The 23,126-nt window shown below is 37.4% G+C and overlaps 1 protein-coding gene across 1 annotated transcript in view; it reads left to right on the top strand.

Annotated features, from left to right (window-relative positions):
* The window catches only part of GPC6 (glypican 6), a 1,232,941-nt gene that overhangs the window by 302,716 nt on the left and 907,099 nt on the right, over positions 1 to 23,126 (top strand). The window contains exon 2 of the mRNA XM_033177433.1: positions 20,042 to 20,200. Coding sequence (XP_033033324.1) covers positions 20,042 to 20,200 — 159 coding nt within the window. The remainder of the gene's footprint in view (positions 1 to 20,041; positions 20,201 to 23,126) is intronic.

The following is a 23,126-nucleotide window of genomic DNA, read 5'->3' as shown; positions in this document are numbered from 1 at the left end:
ATGATGGGAAAACTCCAAAATTTGGAAAGAAGAAAATAAATGCAGTTTATTTTGTCATATGCTAGGTTTCGGGTATACACTTTCATTTTCCTTTTCTAATTTGTTAATCTCTTCTAGATACATATAGAAAGACTAGGTTTTTTTAAGTCACATTTATCCATAGCTTTCCTTTTAAAATAAGTATCAATTACTTTCTATTGTGCTGTTTCATTCTATCTTAAATTTATATTTAAGATAAAAATGTGACAGACTTTGAAACAAGTCAAAATGGTTGCTGGGTATCTTTGGTGGAAAACTAAGCAGTTTCTAGGCACACCCTCTGGGTTATCTGATTTTATGGGGTCTCTGCGCCTGTCATTATCTTTGAGCTATTTTACAACTCTGTTAGTTAGAGATAATTGATAGCAATGCAAATTACTCTTGTTTGTAGACACGCAAATTAATTTTGTCCCATAGAAACACAACTGATTTTAGCTTCCAATGTCACCCCATTCCAATTCCTGGAATAATCCAGTTTTGTGTTTATGTATAATTCATTTCCACATTAAGTTTTGCTAACATTTATGTGGTTCTTTGAATTCACCATTGGACTGGTTGTAACTTCTTACTTATTTTCCCATTATGTAGTTAAATAACATCCCTGACAAATGTTTATCTTACATATGTATGGACTATGATTAAATCCTCTTTTAAATGTTATCCTTTAACAACATTCCCTTTATGGCAGAAATGTTGGAGATGTGGTTTATTATATATTTATGCTCTGGTCATGCTAGATGAATCCTGAGAATCTGGCTTTCAAAAAGATAATGCTTCAGGGAAGATGAACTAAGTCATCAAAGAGAAAACAAAACAATGGATGTAGCCAGTGTGAGTAACTTTGGGTCTCACTGATTCCTTCCCGCTGCTCTACAGATAGGCTAAAATCTGAAGGCCTTTTTTTGGCTATCACATTCAAACTTAGCAGATGGGAAGCAAGTCTTTTCTTTGCCATGGAAGAGGTTGAAAGAGGAGTGCTGGTGACTCCTATCTGAAATGCTACTTGGTTGTACATTTCAGTGATTCTGTTTAGTATCAGAAGGAGACAAGGGTGGAGGGAAGAGGAAGGAAAAAACAGTTTGATGTCGGAAAGTTATTTCTCCAATATCATCTACAATATCATCTATGTCTTTGGGTCAAAAAGAAAGAGGGAATACACACACACACACACACACATATAAGTGCGTAACTTGGTGTATGACATTTTACACACACACTTATGTGTATATATGTACACATATATCTACACATATGTACACATATATACATATATACATATATATGTATGTGTATATATATCCTCTTTTAAATATAATCCTTACAGTTGGTGTATAATGACATTTTACACACACATATACATATATACATGTAAAATGTCATTATACACCAACTCTAAGTTATGTACTTCCTCATTTGCTGCGATATGTCATCTTCCCCACAGTGCTGTGATTCTGGGTATATTGTCATGCCATGTTACACAGCTCCTAAGTTGAAAGACAACGATTCAAATGTATGTCTCCATGATCCCTCAAATCAAAAGTCTTGATGTTGCTTTGCTAACTTTTCCATTTGTTTGAAATTCTTTTCTTTGTTCTTTTTTGCTTTCTATAAGAATTAACTTCTCTGAAAGCTTTCTGCTTTTTTCTCATTTTGAATAGCTTTTGTTAAAATCTATATGGGAATCCACGTCTCCCCATAGACCAGGCACACTGGAAGATTTGAAGGGGTGGGAGGAGAGTGTGGATGCAGACTAGTGTGAGTCTAGAATAAGCCTGTGGCAACCTGGGAAAAACAGGGTGGGAACTCAAAAGAATTAGAGAGATATCCTCCCATTAGACTTCAGTGGGAAGAGAGGGGGAAACATCATGTTTACTGGAGCATTCATATGTGAGTACAAACAAATTGCATGTAAATTTGGGGCTCAGTAATAAGGGCTGTGTGACCTTGAACCTGACTTTCTTCATCTAGTAAAACTTAAAAATACTCAACTCTTTCAGGCAAGGAGGAGCTGAAATACCAGAAAATGCACTACAGGGTAACTTTGAGAGGTTTGACTTTGTCCAGCACTCAGAACAACCACAAGTCACCAGAAACAGGCATGCAATCAAAGACAAATGGTAGTATGCTTCCTAAGTGAAGCCAGCTTCAAGAAGGGGTGAACATTGGAAGTAAGTTGCTTCACCTCTAGAGATGAATAAATAGGTACAATAAAACCTGCCATAGAGCATAACTTGAGGGACAAACGAGGAGAGCTTGCAGACTGAATCTATTTCACTCGACTGCTTCAGTCCTTGTGTCAGCCTTTCCCCACAGGATGTAGCCTTGGACAGGAAAGTTGACATTGGCCCACCTCTAATATGGACAAGGAGATCCGTGTTTGCCTGTCTCATACATGTACACACCCTTTATTCAAGTCACTTAAGTTATCCAAATATGATTCTTAGCTTTTGAGGTACTGTTGTCAGCATTGAGACTTCTTCTGTACACAAAGGTTATTTTAGAGAAAGATTCATCTTTATGTTTGAAGCTGGAAGATAGAATGCACTCAGCTACATGTGGTTTCTGTGAAATGTAGTTGGGTGGATGCTATGACAGTCTTTCAAGCCCATGTCTTCATTTTTTTTTGCCATAGCATGAAGTGCCAAAAGCCAGCACTGAATGTGTGTATGTACCTCGTCATGTGTTGCTGCAAATTTAGCTATAATAATTCTGCAGAGGGCGATAATTCTGCAGGAGATCTTCTTCAGAAGGAACCATAAATAAGCAATTAAAAGTCACTATGTTGTTGTAAATGGCTAAGACCTTCTTCATAGTAAAATCCATGTTTGCTTGTTGACTCCAATGGAAGCTATAGACTCCTAGCACTATTTGTTTGAGGATGAATCCCATGGAAGCTGTAAGCATGGCTAGATTCCACCACTCCTTGTACGTACCAAGTCTATATCCTTTGGCAGAGCAATCATGAAAAGCAAAATTAATTTGAAGGGAGAAGAAAAGAGAATTTGCTGTGAATCCCAAGAGACTGCATGATTCTGAACTTGCAAATTACAGCCATTTGCACAGCAAAGTGATGAAACAAATCCTTGGATTTCATTTGCTCTCCATTATGCTTTGGGCAAAGTGTCAGGAACATGCCCCCCAAGAGGTAACTAAAGATCATTCTCACAGAATGTGCTATCAAAACCCAATTGTCTAAGAGCATGTGTTTGGAAAAGAAAATAAACTTGAGTGTCAGTGAAACAGAATAGTTTCTAGGATTTTATCTGAGAAAACTGTCAGGTTTTCTTCTAATAGGTTTATACAGGTTCACTCACCTCTGACTCCTGGCCTTATTTCTGGGAATTTCTCCTGGAAATTGAAAATTTTATAAAGTACAACAGAATGGACTTTTCTGGGCACTCGAAGTGGGAAAACTGAACTAAGTTTTGATCTGTTTAGGAGCCATTCTTTTTATTCACCACCCTCAAAGTACTTAACAAAACGAGGCCTGGGATGATGGTTGAGCTTGAGGTCGGTCAATGGATTTTCAAACTAGAGTATAAGGCTAAGTTTCTGAGATAGTTAATTATTTATAGGTGCCAGAGGTATCTCCTTACAACAGTAGGCACTCAATATATGACTGAAAGAATGAGTAGAGGAAAGTAAAGCTATTGTGAATAAATGAATTAATAAAGAACTGATAATGGCTCACAACCTCCTCACACAAGACACTTATATATTTGCTATACACATCTTATGTTTAGAAGGAGAATGCACAACATCGTAGGATCCTAGAGTTTAAAAGTTCATTGTTTGTTTAACCTTGACAATTATTAGGTAGTTAACAGAGATGTATGATATCTTGCCATAAATTATATCTTCCTGAAAAATGAAGACACTTGTTCAGCATCCAGCACAACTTTTGAATATTCTGTCCCATACTCTGATAGCTAAAAATTCTGTTTGCAATGAAATGAGCCTAGAACCTAACTCCATTTTACTATCAAAATAAAATATGGAAATATGGGCTTCTCCATAAATCACCATACATCAGGGTGCATTAGAATGAACACTATAATAGATGCACAGACCGAAGGTAGTTCACTTATGTGGGACATGTAGATGAACGTCAACTAAGGTGATCAGTGTAAGTTTCTCTGAGGAGAAATTATTTAAACTTGGAGGACTTTTCAAGGATTAAAGCTGTAGACCCTGAATACTTATTATGCAAGGAATTGTGCAGGAGCCCTGAGAAGGCATACTTAGTAATCCAGAGCACAGAAATAACAGACAGATTATAAATTGGGTTAAATGCTATCAATATCTTCCTTGTGTACTATTGATTGCCTACATATATCCATACATATTTTCTCTTCCCCGAATACAGTAACATTTAATATAGGAGGCTAGACCACAGAGTATGTAACTGGCAATTTCAAGTAACCATTAGGAGATGCACTGACATAGGCTGAAGTTAACTTTTCTGAAGCAACATTTGCCCTTCAAAGATTGAATGTCATCCCACTCTAGCCCTTGCATTAAAAAGTCTCAGTTCAAGACCCTTTTCCATTAATGTCTTACTTTGAAAGAGCCAATCTGATAAATTAAGTATGTTCTTAGGTTAAATGATATTGACTTAATCAGATGGTTATCTTGCATATTTGGATTTAAATGCTAGGTAAAATACATGTGGCTTCCAGCAGCATCATAGGATGTGTGCAACTGTTTATTCTGCCTCTTTTGTTGGCAGTCTAAGAACTTTATCCCAAATAAAGAGATTATAAACATGAAGGAAAAGCTGTGATTATTCTTAGTGTCCCCTAAGCATTGTGTTTTTATTTCTACCGAGACATTTTAAGTTTTATTTTAAAAAAAAGCTTTCTGTAAAGAAATTATTTCGAGATTTTGTTTTTATTTTAAAACGATATGATATTTTGATATACATATACAGAATGAAATGATTACTGCAGTCAGGCAACTTAACATTAGAAGTCAAACAAATTAACATATCCATCACCTACCATAGTTACCTTTTGTGTGTGTGTGGTAAGAGCACCTAACATCTATCTCAGCAAATCTCCTGTATACAATATAATATTATTACCTATAGTCTCCATGTTTAAAAATATTAAGTTCAATGTAAAGACATTTTTCACCCTTCCTCCTTATGCAGTATGTTCTTTAAAACTCAGTTTAGCATTTCATTTCTTTTTTAGGTATATGGGGTATGTGCTTTAATTTCATGAGTCCTTCTTTCTCCCTCTTCAGAGATTCTGAACTCCTTTTGGTTTAAAACCATGGCTGAGCTTTAATCACACAAATTATTTAATGATAATGCTTGACTGTACTGTTGTCACCTGAACACTGACATTTTAAAGCCCTAGGTTGGAAAGGATGCTAGAATTTATTATATCATTTGAAGTGGTATCATTTTAATTTAGGTCCCTATACACAAATTTTAGAAAGAGACCTCTTGCCCTTTGTTAATTGAAACAGTGATGCCAGGGGAAAAGGGCTGTCTCCTTTTTGTTGGCCTCACATCCCTCATCTGTGAAATAGAGACTGAGTGATATTTACCTGTGGGCATCCATCTTAAATGATTAGTGGGAATTAAAGTAATTATTATAAATTAATGGCTCTGTGGGTTATAAAAGGTTGGATATTATGGAGTTCCATTGTCATGGAGGCAGGCAATTAAAGAAATATATACTTTAGACTGTACCATAGATCTTGTAACATTTCTAGCCACTTTACCTTTTATTGCTTTACTCTATGTGATATGATGAGTGTTGTAGTCATGCTTTTACAGATGCCTCCTGAAATTGCAGTATTTTATAGGGAAGAAAAATAATTTTTCATGAAATCTTACAGGAAGTTCAATTTGATTATGTTCTTAATCACTCTCACCTAGACTTGGCCCTTCTACTGAATTGGTCTGAGCTAGTTTACAGCTATTGAGCTTTGAATAGTAAATCTTAAAATTCTAATGTCAGCTGTCATATATTTTAGTAAGAATGCTGATCTGCTGCTATCAGGAGCAAAAACAAGCACTTTGAAAATTAGTTTATTGTATATCACCCGAGAATCACCAAATTCAATAGTAAAATGGCTAACTTTGAGTAAGCAAAGAGGGCTGTGGGACTGCAACTGCAATAAACTTGAAATTGATTGTGGGTGAATTTATAGAAGGTAGTGCATTTGATTTATGCAATAAGAGAGAGAGTGAAAGATGGAAATCAGCATCTCTGGTCAGCTGAGTTGCAGAAGGTCACTAGGAGGTGGTGAATTACTGTTTGCCATAGTTTGGCAAACAGTGTTGGAGCAGCTTAACAAGATCTAACCAAACTTGTTCGTAAAGATGACACATGGAGAAAGGAAAAATATTATTCAGATAAGATACCATTCAGGTTATAGGACTAAGAACATCTTTGGATATTTGAATATGAAGTTTTTGGCATCTCCTAAGGTAAATAGGGCAACTGAGTTGTGAGCAGATCTGAAGTTTGCAACATATTTATAAATACTATTTACATTTCCCTGTCTTTGGTTAGCAATTAGCCTTTCCTTTGGGTACCAAGACAATATGTTTATGAAACACAAATGGAAAATGAGCCTGTAGAAATGTGTTTTGGGAAGAGTGGTAGAGATGTAGATATACTTAAAAATATTTTCAAGGAGGACATCTTGATATCATTGAAAAAGAAAGCATGCATAAAATCAGCTAAACCTATCTCAGTGAGCATAGGCTATTTATGGGCTCACAAACTATGCATTAGTATGTGGACTTTTTGCCCTTTCTATTACTGCTTACACACAATATCAATTATTGAATTTCAAATATTTTGCCCACAACCTACCATAAGACATATATCATATATTGCATCTCAATGCATATACAATATATACAAGAAATATTTTTACTTCATATGATGAGCTCTGAAATACTCTATTGTATTTTAAGCTTGAGTGCTGATGCTAACTGGTGTTAGGTCCTGCAGTTTGAAAGATGGTTGAGCTGGGGTGAAGTGAAACAGGTGAAGCCCTCCACTTCGATGTTCTTGCCTCAGAGAGATTGGTAATACTACTAACACTTGCTAAGAAATCAAGTAGGCAGAATTACAATGTAAAAGACTATGAAATCAATACTGTCCTTATAAAAGGTATCAAAGGATAGGTGGGTGGATGTCCAGAATTGTGTGGTCTTATACAGCTTGTGCTTATCTGTAGAATGCACCTCAAAACATAGATGCTTCCTTCCGTAGTGGACTCAGATTCTTAAGCACAAAGTCTCTGCTTATTCTTGTGCGGCACCAAGCATTATACCTAACCCATTGCTTGTGTGTTCTCAAGTGACAGTTAAACAAATGAATGAATAAATGAATGAAGAAAGTGAGAAGAACATGAGAAGAATCAGATGCATTCCATTTAACTTTTATTACAGAACCTCTGTGTTGGCCTATACTAAAGCAGTGAGCATGGCAAAAGTAAACAAGATAGAGCTCGTAATTACTAGTTTGGGGTATAATAGCAGTGGTATGAGCAGATGGCTTAGGAATATGGAACCTTAGGTCTTTCATAACAGTAGCATAGAGTAACAGCTTCCTACTTGGCTTTGGTTCTGTGTTCTGAAATAGAAGCAACAGTCTGGGACTGAAAATTGCAAAACCTGGATCAGTTACCTTGGTTCACCTTGTCATGATGATAACCCTTCTTGTGACAGGTGGCGATTTTAAGCACACAGTAGAACCATAGTCCCCACTGTCCACCATTCTTAAAATAACTACCCTATTCTACTCCTCCTCATCTGTCTCCAGGCAATTCATTACTGTACTCTGGCAGCAAAAAATGATTGTGAAGAACTGATTTTCCTTTGAGGCAAATAGATGTTTGACCCACAGATCTATGTGGGTAGTGGAAATGCGGACTGTCTTGGTCTAGGGGCTTTTCTATTAGACTTAGGACTCAATTAAGTGAAAGAAGGAGCCAGTCAACAATACATAGTACTCTTAGCTCCAAGGAGTGGCGTGCTAGAACTGGCTCATATTGGTTTGTGAGAACTGATTGTTAAAATTTCAGGAATTTTTGAATCTCTTCCTAAGAAGAGCAATTATTAAAAATAAAAATGTATACATTTACAATTAAATCAATTATGTTAAAAGTGGTAGACACCAAAATACCATCAGTTTCTAATTATTTTATTAATAGTTATACTCTTGAAGTCTGTCATATCGGCCTGGAGGAAATACTACATAGAAGATGCTATGCACATCTCTCCCCACTTCAATTCATGACACAATTTTGGCAGCTAGAAATCAGCTGTGTTGGGAATATTTATATCATGGAAATTGGTGTAATTTGGAAATTATATTGGAGAATACATACCTTTTAAATTAAGGATTTCCCTCAAAACTGGCGAGTTGGTTAACACAATACTGACCCCATTGATAATATCTCAGATACTGACATTGACGGGTACTGAAAAGGGAATAAAAATAATATGCAATGGTCCTAAACGTTGGGTTAAATGGATAATCATAGGCAGCCGTGATGAACGCCATTGTAGACCTACAGGGAGATGACAGAGCTAGTGCAGAGGTTCCCAAATATTCTGTTCATGGAGTCCCAAGTGTCTGTATCAGCCAGGGCTCTCCAGAAAAACAGGACCAATTATATATAAGAATATATATTTAACATATATATTTACATTTATATATTATAATGACAGGTTATAATATGTAATGTATATGACAGAGAGAGAGAAAAGAGGCTTTATTTTAAGGAATTGGCTCCTGTGGTATAAGATTGTGAGGCTGTCAAGTCTGAAATCTGCAGGGCAGACTGGCAGGCTGAAACCTTATGCAAGAGTTGATGCTGCACGGGTGTTGAGGAAGAGTTTCTTCTCCAGGATGCCTCACTTTTTGCTTATAAAAACTTTCAACTGATTAGATTAGGCCTGCCCACCTTATTGAGGGTAATCTCCTTTACTTAAAATCATCAGATTGTGGATGTTAACCACATCTACAAACTACCTCTACAGCAACACCTACATTGGTGTTTGATTACATTACTGGGTGCTATGGCCTAGCCATGCTGACTCAAATCTATTACAGTGTCCTACTAATTTTCCTGTGGCATCCTAAACCAGAAGAAATACTAAACATTTTATTTATTAAGTCCAAACAATTCACTATTTGTATCCTAAAACCTTAGTGACCATTTCAAAACAATATACATTGTAAAAATTTATTTCATACATAGTCACAATTATTTAGTAATGGACAGCACACAACTTCTCAAGCCCTAGAATAAAGTTGGAAACCATCACCCTCTTTTCCTGCCCCCCGTGATTTTCACCTGCTGCTGGGGAAATGGAAAGTAAGGAAAAATGCTGCTTTGCAATGATACGATGCTATTAAAAGGATGGTAGTACTATTTAATGTTGAAACTGTGAACTGCCTCCAACAAGTAGTTTGTGCACTTTTCTACATATGTCGACTTTCCCTTGAAAATTTTAAATCTCATGGTGCTTACAAAAGCTTACTGTTTTGCCCAAGTGAGCCCTGTCACAGTGATTATGAGGATTTTTTGTACTTTTCTTAATATAATCAAAATGCTCCTATGTTTTGTCGTCGGCTCTGTAATGCCTAACCACAGATTTCCTGGACTGTTTGCATATAGTAAGAAAAGTAGCAGGAATTCAGATTTTCTCTCAAGATCTTTCTATTCATTATCTTTTAAAAATTGGTACTGAGAAATATAATGAATCTCTCTGTGTGTGTAATGTGAGTATATGTGTATATGCGTGTAGTTGTACATACAAATTCCTGATTATCTTTCATGTTGAGACAGCACTTTAAAATGTCTAAAAATTTTATCTGTATAAATTGAATAAATTGTATATATTTAAAATGAGCAGAAACTTCCTTTATTTACAAATAACCAAATAATTTACAAGTTTATTGATTTTATGGCATACCAAGGCCAAGGTTAGATGTGAGAAAAAGAAAAGATAGCTTTTCTCACTCCAGATGCTCCCTGCTTTCTAAGACTGCCTTGCCTTCCCACACTGCCCACTCCTCACCTCCCATACACTTTATTCCTTGATCATTCTGATCACACCTTCTTCTGTGCTCATCCTCACCTCTAAACAGTTCAGCTTCTCTGAAACAGGAAAGTCAACCAAATGATAAGGGTCAGAAACATTGGCAGAAGAACTAAGAAGGTTCTTCTGTGTCTTCTAGAGTAGAATGTTTAAATTCTGTCTGCATAACTGTTGGACCTGATTGGAGGTGTTTTTTGCAGAGTGAAATTTTAGAACTACAAGAATTAGCATTTAAAGTTTTTATCAGGAAATTGACATGATCGAAGGATGACAATAATATAGGCACTTTGCATGATAAGATCCCCTAAAGTAGAATGTTAATTGAATTTCCTAAAACCTGTGTGAAAGTTGGAACATTTCTGATTATGGTGTTGAGCAACTTCACTAAACAAGAGCAGCCCTGAGAGATATGAGAGGATCATCTATAATAACTCTTTACACTGAAAAATGTTGAAAGGTGCTTATTTGGAGGTTTAGGGTATTTGAACTTAAGGAAATGAACTGGAACATACATTTTAAAAATTTGGCTTCCCTACATTCTGCCATTTCCCAATTAGCTTGTATAGGAAATTTATGAGACTAAGAACAGTCCAGGTCTATTTACTCCAGTTTAAATTATCTTAGCTGTCAGAAACTATAGCTAAAAGTTCACTTATTCTAAAATATTTCACTTCCCTCCACCTGTTTCCTTAGGTGTGGTTAAATTCCTTAACTTCCTTGGTACCAGATGAACAAACTGTCTGTTTATTTGAGGAGACGTGTCAAATGAGGAGAACACTGTTGCTTGGCACCAGATGTGCTCATTGACTATGGGAATTTCAATAATTCCAGGATGAGAGAACTCTGACATAGACTGCACACTCTGAAGAGGGCCAAGTCTGAAATAAATAGTGCCCTCTGAGCAAATGGAATTTGGAGTTTCAGAAATTGAAGCTGTCTGTTTTGTGAGATCTTGCCATCTTGCCATCTTTTTTGGTGTGAACTGGTTTTTATTGGGGTGTAGGACACAGGGTAGGAAATACCACCTTGGGGTATGACATGCCCCGCTCCAAGGGAAGGGCCATTCACATTCTGATTTTCCTGGGGTAGTTGATGGAGCTATTTCTTCTTCTTGAAGTTGCTCTTGCTGTCAGCAGCCTTCTTAGGTCCACTGCTGACCATCTCCTACTTGGGAGAGAAATCTTCCAAGGATTCTTCTAAGAATTTCTTTTTTCTTGGAGACATCCTGTTGCCTGCCCCTTCAGGATCACTAACTGTTTCCTCCTTTGGAGAGGATTTCACCCTCTTGAGAAACAATGGTTCAAACAGAGGAAGTGGCTGCTGAGATTAGTAGGAAGCTAGAGAAACAGAAGAAGCCTTGACAAAGAGAAAGAAATGACTGGCTGTGCTTGGCTTTGCATCTGCAGAAAACAGCAGTAGTATTCTGAAGGAGTATGAGGAGATGGGTGAAAAACCCCAAAGAGGCAAAAGCAGAAGCTCCAGGAGGCTCCTCAGGAGAATGGAATGGAAGGCCCATTTCTCTCTTTCTCCAAACTCAAGAAAAAGAAATATTTTTCCAAGGAGGAGCTGGTTAGTAGCAATGTTGCCATCACCTTTCAACTTTGTAGATTTTTACTCTCTATCTACTTCCTAGGAAGGACAAAAATAGTAACTTCCCTCTGCACTCCAGAGCTCTATAAAAGCCAAAAGTTAGTTGGCTGAAGTCTATGAAATGTGACTCACTCTGGGCACTTCATTTCTGTTGTTTGTCTGTTTGTTTGGGATGTGCATCGCAGGGTCCCTGAGCGTCACCTCTAAGGGCAGAGAGCTTGCTGTAGCAGACCTGCAGAGGCTTGCTTGTGGGGTTAACGAGGTCCTCCCGTCTCCTCCTCTTTCCCACCACGCCACTCACCAAGTCTATTCTTGGCCATTTTCAGACTCAAGGTCATCCCTGGAGGGAGTGGGATCTGGCAGAATCACATTTCTGCTGTCACCTCAGCATCTTGTAGTGAAAATGAACATCTGGGCAAGCATTTGGGAAAATGTGAAGAGCAACACGTAAGTTGAAAGAGGCGTGCAGAGAGAGGGGCAGCCTCATCTCTTCTTTGGAAAGCAGAGGACAATTTATGGTCTGCTCATATGTCCTTGAGCTCATTCTGCAACTTCCTGGTAGAACTCCCTTCTTTCACATCTACAGTTTCTCTTTTTTATTTTAGAGCTTGTGAAGAGCTCTGTAAAAAGGCGGGGACCCAAGGAACTCACTGGCATCCACTTCAAGTGCCCTAAGAAAGCATCAGCTTGTGTAATCGTGGTTATGTGGCCCTGTGTCTGCTTTCGTATGACATGAACCTACCATAATGATTTGCCCATAGAAAGTTTCCAATAAAGGGTATAGCTATTGTAGTTTCAGCTTTTCATTTTCTTCATTTTTGGGCTCTTATCCTGATTTTATTATTAGTGGTTCTGGGAGTGTCTGGCTCCTTTTCAGTTGAGCTAAGTATTGTATCTAATTATATATTAGACATATTATGAAGAACCTTTGGCAATTTGAGAAAGGAATATGAGTGGGAAACTCTTAAAGGATTGCACTTTCTCCTCCTTCGTAAGTTACCACTTTGGAATAATTTCATTGTTATATCAAATACTTGTAGGTGTCAGAAGGTAGTTCTGCTGAGAATAGGAATTCTTGCTGTTTGGAGAAATTGGAACAGAAAGGGATGGAGTTGGATTCTTCTTCATACAGCAAAGTAGCTGCCATGATTTCACCAAGTAAATATTTCAGGCATTGCTGGTCACATGATCTCTGCCATTACTACTCTAATGCCAAAGCGGTCATAGACAATCCATGAATGAATAAGTGTGGCTGTGTCATTATCAAACTTTACACCTAAATTTGAATTGCATTAAGCTCTCACATAGTCAAAAGAGTCTTATGACTTATGTTTTCCCCAACCATGACTCACTGGTCCTAGAAAAATAGATGATGGACTGTGTTTGACCCATCAGCCATGGTTTGCAGATTTTTTTTTTAGGAAAAAAAATTAAACCCAAGCAAAACAGATTTTCCTTAGCTTCTCTGATCATTCATAATTGTCAGAATTTTAAGGATCATTCATAATTGTCAGAATTTTAAGGAATATCAGCAGGCTCAGATCAGTGGAAGAGAAGAGCTACACTTCCGTTCTTCAGTTCTCCCACAACCTTCTTCCTATCTAGTAACATGTTACAAAGAAAGCAAGGCTCAGGCTGAATTCAGCCATACATTCAGACATTTTCTGGCTAGCAGACCTCAGTGATGAGCCTGTATGTGTCTGTGAGCAGAGTTCTCTCTGGATGCTGTGGGACCATAGGACTAGTATTCCAGATCAAGGAATTAGGTTGCCAGGCCTCTGTGATGCTCAGGTTTCATTCATGCAGTGGGAGGAGAGCCTATAACACTTTTTTGGCCAAATTAACTTTTTAAATTTTTTACTTTTTAAAATACTGGTTATATATATATATATATGTATATCTATATATATATAACTGTTTTAACCCATTTTACAGAGTATGTTTAATGGCATCAAGTGCATTCATATTGTGTAATCGTCACCATTATCCATCTCTAGAACTTTTTCATCTCCCCAGACTGAAATTCTATAATCTTTAAACAGTAACTCTCCATTTTCTCCTGCCCCCAGTCCCAGATAACCACCATGCTACTTTCTGTCTGCATACTTTGGACTACTTCGGGCACCTCATGGAAGTGGAATCACGTTGTCGTTGTCCTCTTGTGACTGGCTTATTCTGCTTCACACAATGTCCATGTGGTAGTATGTGTTAGTACTGCATTGCTTTTTATGGCAGAATAATAATCCATTGTATGTGTACTGGAAATTGTTCATCTGTTCACCTGTGGATGGGCGTTCTGATTGTTTCAACCTTTTGGTTTTTGTGAATAATGCTGCCAACCCCATAGCTTGAACAACACCAATTTCACTTATGAACATGTATTTTTAACATCTCTTCTGCCCATTAGTAAATCCTGGTATTGATTTAGTTAATACTTTTTGAAAGCTTGCCATAGCTACCCCAAGTGTATAGATTCCTGTTTGAAGTACTATAAATGGTAACTGCCCCTAAAGGTATAGATTAAAGTTTATACACTCACATGCTTACCAGTGTTTATACTGAAGCCTTTTAAAGTAATTAACTCAAGGCAGTATTACAGAGGCAACAACATTTTCATTTTGTCAATTTGTTTATTATTCTCTAAACAAGTTGAAAATATTCTACATGAGAATTAATTGTTGAGCTACCGGTCTCTTCTGAATGAGTGGTAACAATGAGAGATGCCTGCTTGGACTTTGTGATGTGACTTTGCTGAAGATACCTCCATCACCTGCCCCCCAAACATCTATGTCTCTTTTCCTCCCAGAAAAAGTTTTCGTAAGTTTGCTTTTGTCATAACTTAGCAACATTAGATGATTAGACATAGCTTAGAGACCTTAGCAACTGTTAATTACTTGATCTTTCTAAACCTTTACTTCTACTCTTTTTGCCATGATATGAGGAGGTTATACCACCTTCCAATAGATGGATAATTCTTGTTAATTTAACTTTTATGTCTGGAAAAATTTTGAAAATAGTGAAATCTATCTTGCATCTACTATACTTAGTTTGTAATTTACTTAAGTTTAAAAGAATTAAGAGAGCGTATATGTGCAATGAATTATTCTTTGTTGACATCAATCAGTTATCAATTCCAATAATTAGATAACAATAGATTATTTTGAAGAAATCTATTTCCTTTTATCTAGTCATTTTGTGTGTTTACACATGTGGAGCTTTTGTACTGTTACTTTTTAGAAATTGTAATAGTAAAGAAAAACATTTGATATCCTCATAGCAACATTTTAAAATCATTACTTAGATGTATTTCTTATTATAGTTTATAAAATTAAAATATCTGATGAAAATTTGCTAAGCTCTGAGCTAAACCTTTTCCCTATTTTATCTCCTAACCTATTATCATCATTTCCATTCTTTCAGATGATGAATTGAGATGTTAAGCATCTCCCTCTCACTTCACATAGCTAGTAAATGGTAAGGTCAAATTACAGTGTCACCTTTTAGTACCCATATTAATGTAATTGTTACTTATATATCACACTAGAAATATGAAATTAAAGAACTGAAAATATCAGGAAGACTTGTTATTTTAGAAGTCTCGAAAGATATAATACAAAAAACTTTCAAAAATGAATAGCACTTTCATACGGAGTGAAGGAAGAGCAAATCATGGTATCTCGCAGGATGGAAGGTTGTCTATATTATTTGGACATGAAGCCATTTGCAGTTTAAGGAACACCCAGCCCATGTGGAAACATAAGGAACTATGTTGTTTTCCCACATAAACTTTCTGGGTTTATGTGGGAAAAAAAAAAAAAAATTGTAGTGGCCATGTTTCTGGTTGATTGTTAAGCTGTCAGGGTGATTTTGATGTGTAGATACTTAAGTTTTTCTTCTAAGTAGTAGAAGTTTAGAGTCATGGAGGTACGTGTAGAGGTTTAGAGTCCTGGAGATACGTGTAGAACTTTAGAGTCATGGAGGTACGTGTAGAAGTTTAGAGTCGTAGAGGTACGTGTGGAAGTTTAGAGTTGTGGAGGTATGTGTGGAAGTTTAGAGTTGTGGAGGTACATGTGGAGGTTTAGAGTCGTGGAGGTATACGTAAGAAGTTGCCTTACTAATTCAGTGCAGTATTAGATTGTTCGTAGAACTGGAAATGTTCTTAAGAGGTTGCTCATTTACTTATGTTTATATGTCTTCCTAGGAGTAAGAAACCCAGAGAGATGAGGAGATGGAGTATAGATAGATAAGTATGGAGAGAGAAAGTGAAGGGACAGCAAGATAATTTAAGTCACCGACAATTGTGGTCACGTGCCCCAGGCTATGAGTAAAACTGGGCCAGGATCAGCCAGTTTTGATGCCTTCACTTTCTCAAGGTGATTGAAACTGAAAATAGTATTCAAATAGTCACGCAAAGAAGTGGGAGGGCTTCCTTTATATTCCTAAGAAAGAAATGATGAAATTAACTGACAGCCACAGAAAAACATCAACCAAAGTAGAGTTAAAGGAACTAACTGATAAAATCACCTACTCTGGGTGATATTCACAAAACCCTGTATTGGGTGCTCTACTGATATATTTAGTAGTTTCCTTCAGGAAATATTTTCTCTTTATGTACTGCCCTTATCATCTAATTCACCATAAACCATAACTCCACTGAATATTCTATTTTTTAAATACTCATGGGTATGAAAAAAGATAACATGGTCAGAATCTTTATTATAATATTCTTTTGTTATTAAGAAAATAATAAATGATAATATAAAAGTCATTACAACACTTAGAGATTTTGCTTGTGGATTTTTAATTTTTGTCCTTATAATTTGAGCTTGATATTTTATAAAAAAGAAAATTAGTGATTGATGGACCATTTCCCTTTGATAGTCAACTTATTCTGTCTTAGGGTCTTCAGCTCTAGAACCATGCTTCTCAGTAGGATGTGGGTATCATAATTACTTTGGGAAAAATTTCACAACTCACATTGTTCCATTTTGGTGGTGTCGAAATCGTCACGTGAAAGATGATCAGGAATACCCTTGTAGTTGGACTGGTTTACTTATAATTTATTGCAAGACCAAGAATATATCATGGAGAGCCATGTCCCAGTAAGAGGGTCTCAGAAGGAATTTATTATAGGATATGGGTTTTGGTTGTGTGTGTTTAGGGGAGGGTGCATAGAGTCAGGGACTCATGCTCGATTGGATGCTGTCAGAAAGCAGAGGTAATTCTATAATAAGGTAATTCTCGAATTCTCTAATAAGGCATTTCAATAAGTCTTGCTGACAAAATGGAAGACTAGCACAATGATAAATCTGTGATTAGTAAAGAAGTCCATCATATTAGCCAAGAGAGGAAGTGGTTGGTCCTTTTTTTTTTTTTTTTTTTTGAGACGGAGTTTTGCTCTTGTTGTCCAGGCTGGAGTGCAATGGCGTGACCTCAGTTCACTGCAGCCTCCGCCTCCCGAGCTGAAGCAATTCTCCTGCCTCAGCCTCCCAAATAGCTGGGATTACAAGCATGCGCCACCGCTCCCGGCTAATTTTGTAGTTTTAGAAGAGACAGGGTTTCTCCATGTTGGTCAGGCTGGTCTCAAATTCCTGACCTCAGGTGATCTGCCTGCCTTGTCCTCCTAAAGTGCTGGGATAAAGGGGGTAGGGGGCACCGTGCCTAGCTGCTTGGTACTTTTTGAATGGCACAGTAACCTTGTTTTCTGTGCTTAGACAAAACTATGAAATGGCCTTACTTGGTCTGTTTTTTCATGGTCTCAGAGTAGTCTTGCGTGAGGTTGGCATTCTGTGAGAATGTTTAACAGGAGAATGAGTGTCAGGCTGGCTTCCAAAGGTCAAGGGCTGCTTGTTTTTTCATTCTTCATAGCTACCCCCTGACCTCCTCTCTAGGAAAACTGTAGTGACTACTAAGCTTTAATAACATATTTCCAAGTTTTTGTTATGAAATATTTTCATCATACAGAAAAAGTAAAGATAATGCATTAAGTACCATATATCTATCAGGCAGCTTAAGAAATAAATGATGATATATAAAAGTATTTGAGTATTTCTCTGAAATCCTAATGCTTCCTGAGAGCGAATTATTAACTTGAATTTGATGTTTATCATTTTCAAGAATAATGCATTGCTTTTTCTTTAAAAAATACATATATGTTTATTTTTTGTCTCCTTCCTTTCTAGAAATTTAATAAGATATACCTTTATTTTTATTTTGTTTTAATTGGCATAAAATAATTATACAATTATACGTATTTATGGGAGGTACATAGTGATCTTTTGATACATAAAATGTATAGTGATCGGATAGGGGGATTAGCGTGTCTATCATCTTAAACATTTATCATTTTGTTGTGTTGAGAACATTCAATAACCTCTTTCTAGCATTTTGAAACTATGTAATATGTTATCGTTAACTATAATCATCCTACAGTGGTGTAGAACACTAGAACTTATTTCTCCTATTAGCTGTAATTTTGTATCCTTTAACAAATCTCCTTATCACAGACCTCTTACTTTCCTCTACCCTTCCCAGCCTCTAGTATCCTCTGTTCTGCTTTCGACTTCCAAGAGATCCTTTCTTCAGCTTCCATATATGAATGAGAAATGCAATGTTTATCTTTCTGTTCTTGGTTATGCCACTTAACGTAATGTCTTCCTGTTTCATCCATGTTGCAGTGAATGACGGGCTAGCATCCTTTTTAAGGCTGGATACTGTTCCATTGTGTACTTATGCCACGTTTTCTTTATCTGTTCATTTGTTTTTGGACACCTAGACTGATTCCATATCTTGGCTATTGTGTATAGTGTTCCAGTAAACATGGGGTGCAAATGTCTCTTTGATGTACTGATTTCCTGCTCTTCAGATAAATGCCCAGGAGTGGGTTGCTGGATACTATTTGTAGTCTTTTGAGGAACCTCCATACTATTCTTCATAGATGCTATCATAATTTACATTCCCGCTGACAGTATATGAGTTTCCTTTTCCCTGGATCCTCCCCAGCATTGGTTATTTTTTATCTTTCTGATACCAACCATCCTAACTGGGGTGAAATGATACCTCATAGTGGTTTTGATTTACATTTCCCTATTTCCCTGATGATTAGTCACGTTGAGCGTTTTTGTTTTTGTTTTTTTTTTCTTATAATTGCTGGGCATTTGTGTGTCTTTTAGTTAGGAACTCAAACACCTAACAGCAAAAAAAAAAAAAAAAAAAAAAAAGACGCTTCAAAACGGCAAAAGACCTAACGTTATACATCCTTGTAAACTTTTTTTTTATTCTGCTGTTGTTTTAAGTAGGAGCTTACGCATGAAACTACACGAAGAATCACGAGACACCCTATGCTTCACGCAAGATCATAGGATATACTTTTATAAGTACCATGAAACATTATAAATGAATTGTAATCACAGAGTCCAGTATTTTGTTCCTTTGTTTTCAGTGTCTTACCGTGACTTTAATAGCAGGAGCAATTTGTTGGCTTTATTTAGCAAGACATTGGGTGGATTTCCATTCTTCCCTCCACAGGCTGTGAGAAAGATTTTTGACACTCACTGAGCTGCTTCAATTGGAAATTCACTTTTTATGCAATAACAGACCATTTTAATTTCATGAAGCAAAGGATTGGCTTCTACTTGCAAATAGCACTAAAGAAAGCAATATTGTCGAAAGAAGTAGATAGATCTGTTGAATTAAATACAAGGCTTTCATTCCTTTTATTCTACATTTCCGTATAATGTAAGCATTAATTAAAACCATCAGTGACTTCCTTCTTTCCGGAGAATGTTTTCTGTCTGACAAGAAATGTCAACTTAGCGAATGAGACCTACCATTAAAAACGCACTCACCCGAACTTAGAGAAAAGCTGATGCATACCCCGGGACAGACTTGCGGAAAGAGAACCCAAGGGACAGTTCCTATCTTTTCTTGCTTTTGGTGATGGGACTAAGTGTCATTTGCCTTACTTGAGGTTTCCCAAGACAAGCATACATAGCTGTATTACATCTTGTGTCATTGTATCACCTGATGTTTACTTGAGGCTTTAAAAATACAAGCCAGGAAAAAATGCCATGGTATTTTGAAGTTTTTAATGCACCTTCACTTACATCATGAGGAACAGAGACTAAATGTCAGGTTCAACTTAAGTCCACCACGTGTTTGGAATGTTAGATACACTGATGTGCTGTGGCCCAGATAGAGTTCATGGTGACAGCTGGAGAAGTACATGGAACAAGCACCCTAAGATTTGAGCAAAGTGTTAGAGAAGTGAAATCTCTAACATCTACCAAAAGTCCTTAGAATGCAATAGTGACATTTAACTTCTCTTTGCAGGGGAACACTTAAGAATCTGTCCTCAGGAATATACATGCTGCACCACAGAAATGGAAGACAAGTTAAGCCAACAGAGCAAACTCGAGTTTGAAAACCTGGTGGAAGAGACAAGCCATTTTGTGCGCACCACGTTTGTGTCCAGGCATAAGAAATTTGACGGTAGGTGAAATGGTTTTCACTTGACTTTGCTATAGGTGTACTTTTCTATGAGAATCTTGGTATCATATGAAAAATATTTTTTATAAAGGGAGCTTTTCTATCCTTCTTACATATTTATAGCATTGTCTATTTTTAGAAAAGGCATGAGTTTTCTTGACAGTATTTTTTTTTTTAGTAATATCTTGGTAAAACCTGGTTTAACAAAGAGCTGTTTTGCATTTGTGCTTTGCCTGTGAGATTATTGTAAAGATTTAGCTCAAGTTTTCATTAAAGGGTTATAATTCCGCTTTTGTTATACTGCAGCTTGTCTAGTTTTCTTATGGGGATTCTCCCTTAAAAAATAAGTGTAACTAAAGATTATTTGAAATATAACATCATATTTGAAGAGGAAAGGCTTGTTTTAAATGTCAGCGACACAGATTCCTTTATTTTAGACTTTGCCATTGTAGTCAGATAGCATGTTTTACATTGCAGTTGTGCATTCTATATAAGGTTTAGACCCTCTTCTGATATCCTGATTATAAGCAGTCAATGTTATTTCTATATTCTATTTGTTAAATAAACATTTTATAATTACAAATTATTACTGAAATTTCAGCATTGAGTTTTCTCATTAGAGCCTGAATATTTTGAAAATATTGAAAGGTAGTTTGATTCTTTATAAACAATATCAACAGTGATAACAATACATTTAGTATTTTTAGATGGTGTGTTGTCTTTAGTGCTTTAAGAAATGGATGTACCGGCCGGGCGCGGTGGCTCAAGCCTGTAATCCCAGCACTTTGGGAGGCCGAGACGGGCGGATCACGAGGTCAGGAGATCGAGACCATCCTGGCTAATACGGTGAAACCCCGTCTCTACTTAAAAATACAAAAAACTAGCCGGGCGACGAGGCGGGCGCCTGTAGTCCCAGCTACTCGGGAGGCTGAGGCAGGAGAATGGCGTAAACCCGGGAGGCGGAGCTTGCAGTGAGCTGAGATCCGGCCACTGCACTCCAGCCTGGGTGGCAGAGCAAGACTCCGTCTCAAAAAAAAAAAAAAAAGAAATGGATGTACCTTACTATGATTTCTTGTAAACCAGACTTGCACCTTGTGGTGAACCTTCTTTGGGCTCCGTTGGTCCTACAACATTACTCTAGAGCAAAAGAGCTGCTATTAATTTTCTTCTCTCAGTTCAGTCAATGCACAGCAGAGCCAGTTTAGGAAAGGTTGGCCAAAGTTTTCATGTTTCTTTTTTCTTTCCTGTGTGGTAGGTAAAATGTTCCATTTTATTGCTGTTTTGAACTATTGTAGCAGCACCGATCTTTTTCTTATCGGTTCTCAAGTTTACAGAAGACAGGTCTACCTGGTATTTTCAGTACCAATGATGTGACACTTTCTGTGTAAGTGACTGGGGTTTCATCTTTCTGCAAGTATGTTTCTTTTTTTTTTTTTTTTTTTTTTTTGAGACGGAGTCTCGCTCTGCCGCCCAGGCTGGAGTGCAGTGGCCGGGTCTCAGCTCACTGCAAGCTCCGCCTCCTGGGTTTACGCCATTCTCCTGCCTCAGCCTCCCAAGCAGCTGGGACTACAGGCGCCCGCCATGTCGCCCGGCTAGTTTTTTTTGTATTTTTTAGTAGAGACGGGGTTTCACCATGTTAGCCAGGATGGTCTCGATCTCCTGACCTCGTGATCCGCCCGTCTCGGCCTCCCAAAGTGCTGGGATTACAGGCTTGAGCCACCGCGCCCGGCCGGCTCTGCAAGTATGTTTCAATATCTTCACATTCTATCTTTGGCTCTCCCTTGTGTATAACTGTATATGTGGATGTATGTGAAAATAATTTTTTATTTAGTCGTGATGCTGTGAATGTTTTCCCTTAAATGCAGCTAGGGAGTACTTAGGGGTTGCTCTTGATTACAGGTTACAAAACCAGTGACATTAGGAGCCCCAGATAGGACTGTGTGTTTGGAGGACTACACTCCATCACCTCGAGCTACAGCAAATTGAACTGTTTTGTCATTTGTTACATAAAGCAGGTGATAATGATCTGTTGCCACTGATTTTGACCTGTGTCCCTGGGAAACAGACAGACAAACAAAAAACAAAAACTCTAGTGCATTTATAAAGCTATACTCCAAAGTGATGTTAAAATAATTCCAGGACACTATTCATGGTAGATAATATATATATTCTTTAACAACAACAACAACAGCAAAATAAATATTAGGTAGCTTTATGGAAAGCTGACATTTTTAAAAACAAGTAAAGTCATTCAACAAGACTGAGCCGGCCAGGCATGGTGGCTCATGCCTGTAATCCCAGCACTTTGGGAGGCTGAGGTAGGTGGATCATGAAGTCAAGAGATCGAGGTCATCCTGGCCAACATGGTGAAACCCCATCTCTACTAAAAATACACACACACACACACACACACACACACACACACTTAGCTGGGCGTGGTGCCAGGCGCCTGTAGTCCCAGCTACTGGGAAGGCTGAGGCAGGAGAATCACTTGAACCCGGGAGGCGGAGGTTGCAGTGAGTCACGATTGTGTCACTACACTCCAGCCTGGCAACAGAGCTAGCCTCCATCTCAAAACAAACAAAACAAATCAAAAACAACAACAACAAAAAAAAACAAAAACAAAAAGCAAGACTGAGCCTTATACTTCTTGTATTATACCGATAACTTTTAATATCTTTGCATCTATAGTTTCTAATCCCGCATCTGGTTTGTCCTATTAAAGAAACCTGTCTCCTCCACTTTCTCACTTACTCCCTCCCTGTCTCTATATAGGTATATTTTGAATTGTTCTAATGTATCTAAGGGTATGATGTCAATCAGTTTGACAGGATATTGATTTTGCTAAGATTAGATCTGACCTAATCTGACCTAAGAGGGGGATGAATTCTTTAGCAACCACTCATTTTATTGCAGTTGCATTGGGTGG

This window comes from Trachypithecus francoisi, unplaced genomic scaffold (assembly GCF_009764315.1).
Source record: "Trachypithecus francoisi isolate TF-2019V2 unplaced genomic scaffold, Tfra_2.0 Lachesis_group18, whole genome shotgun sequence".
Classification (NCBI taxonomy): domain Eukaryota; kingdom Metazoa; phylum Chordata; class Mammalia; order Primates; family Cercopithecidae; genus Trachypithecus; species Trachypithecus francoisi.
The sequence above is the reverse complement of the archived record's forward strand: the minus strand, read 5'-3'. Positions and strand labels throughout refer to the sequence as shown.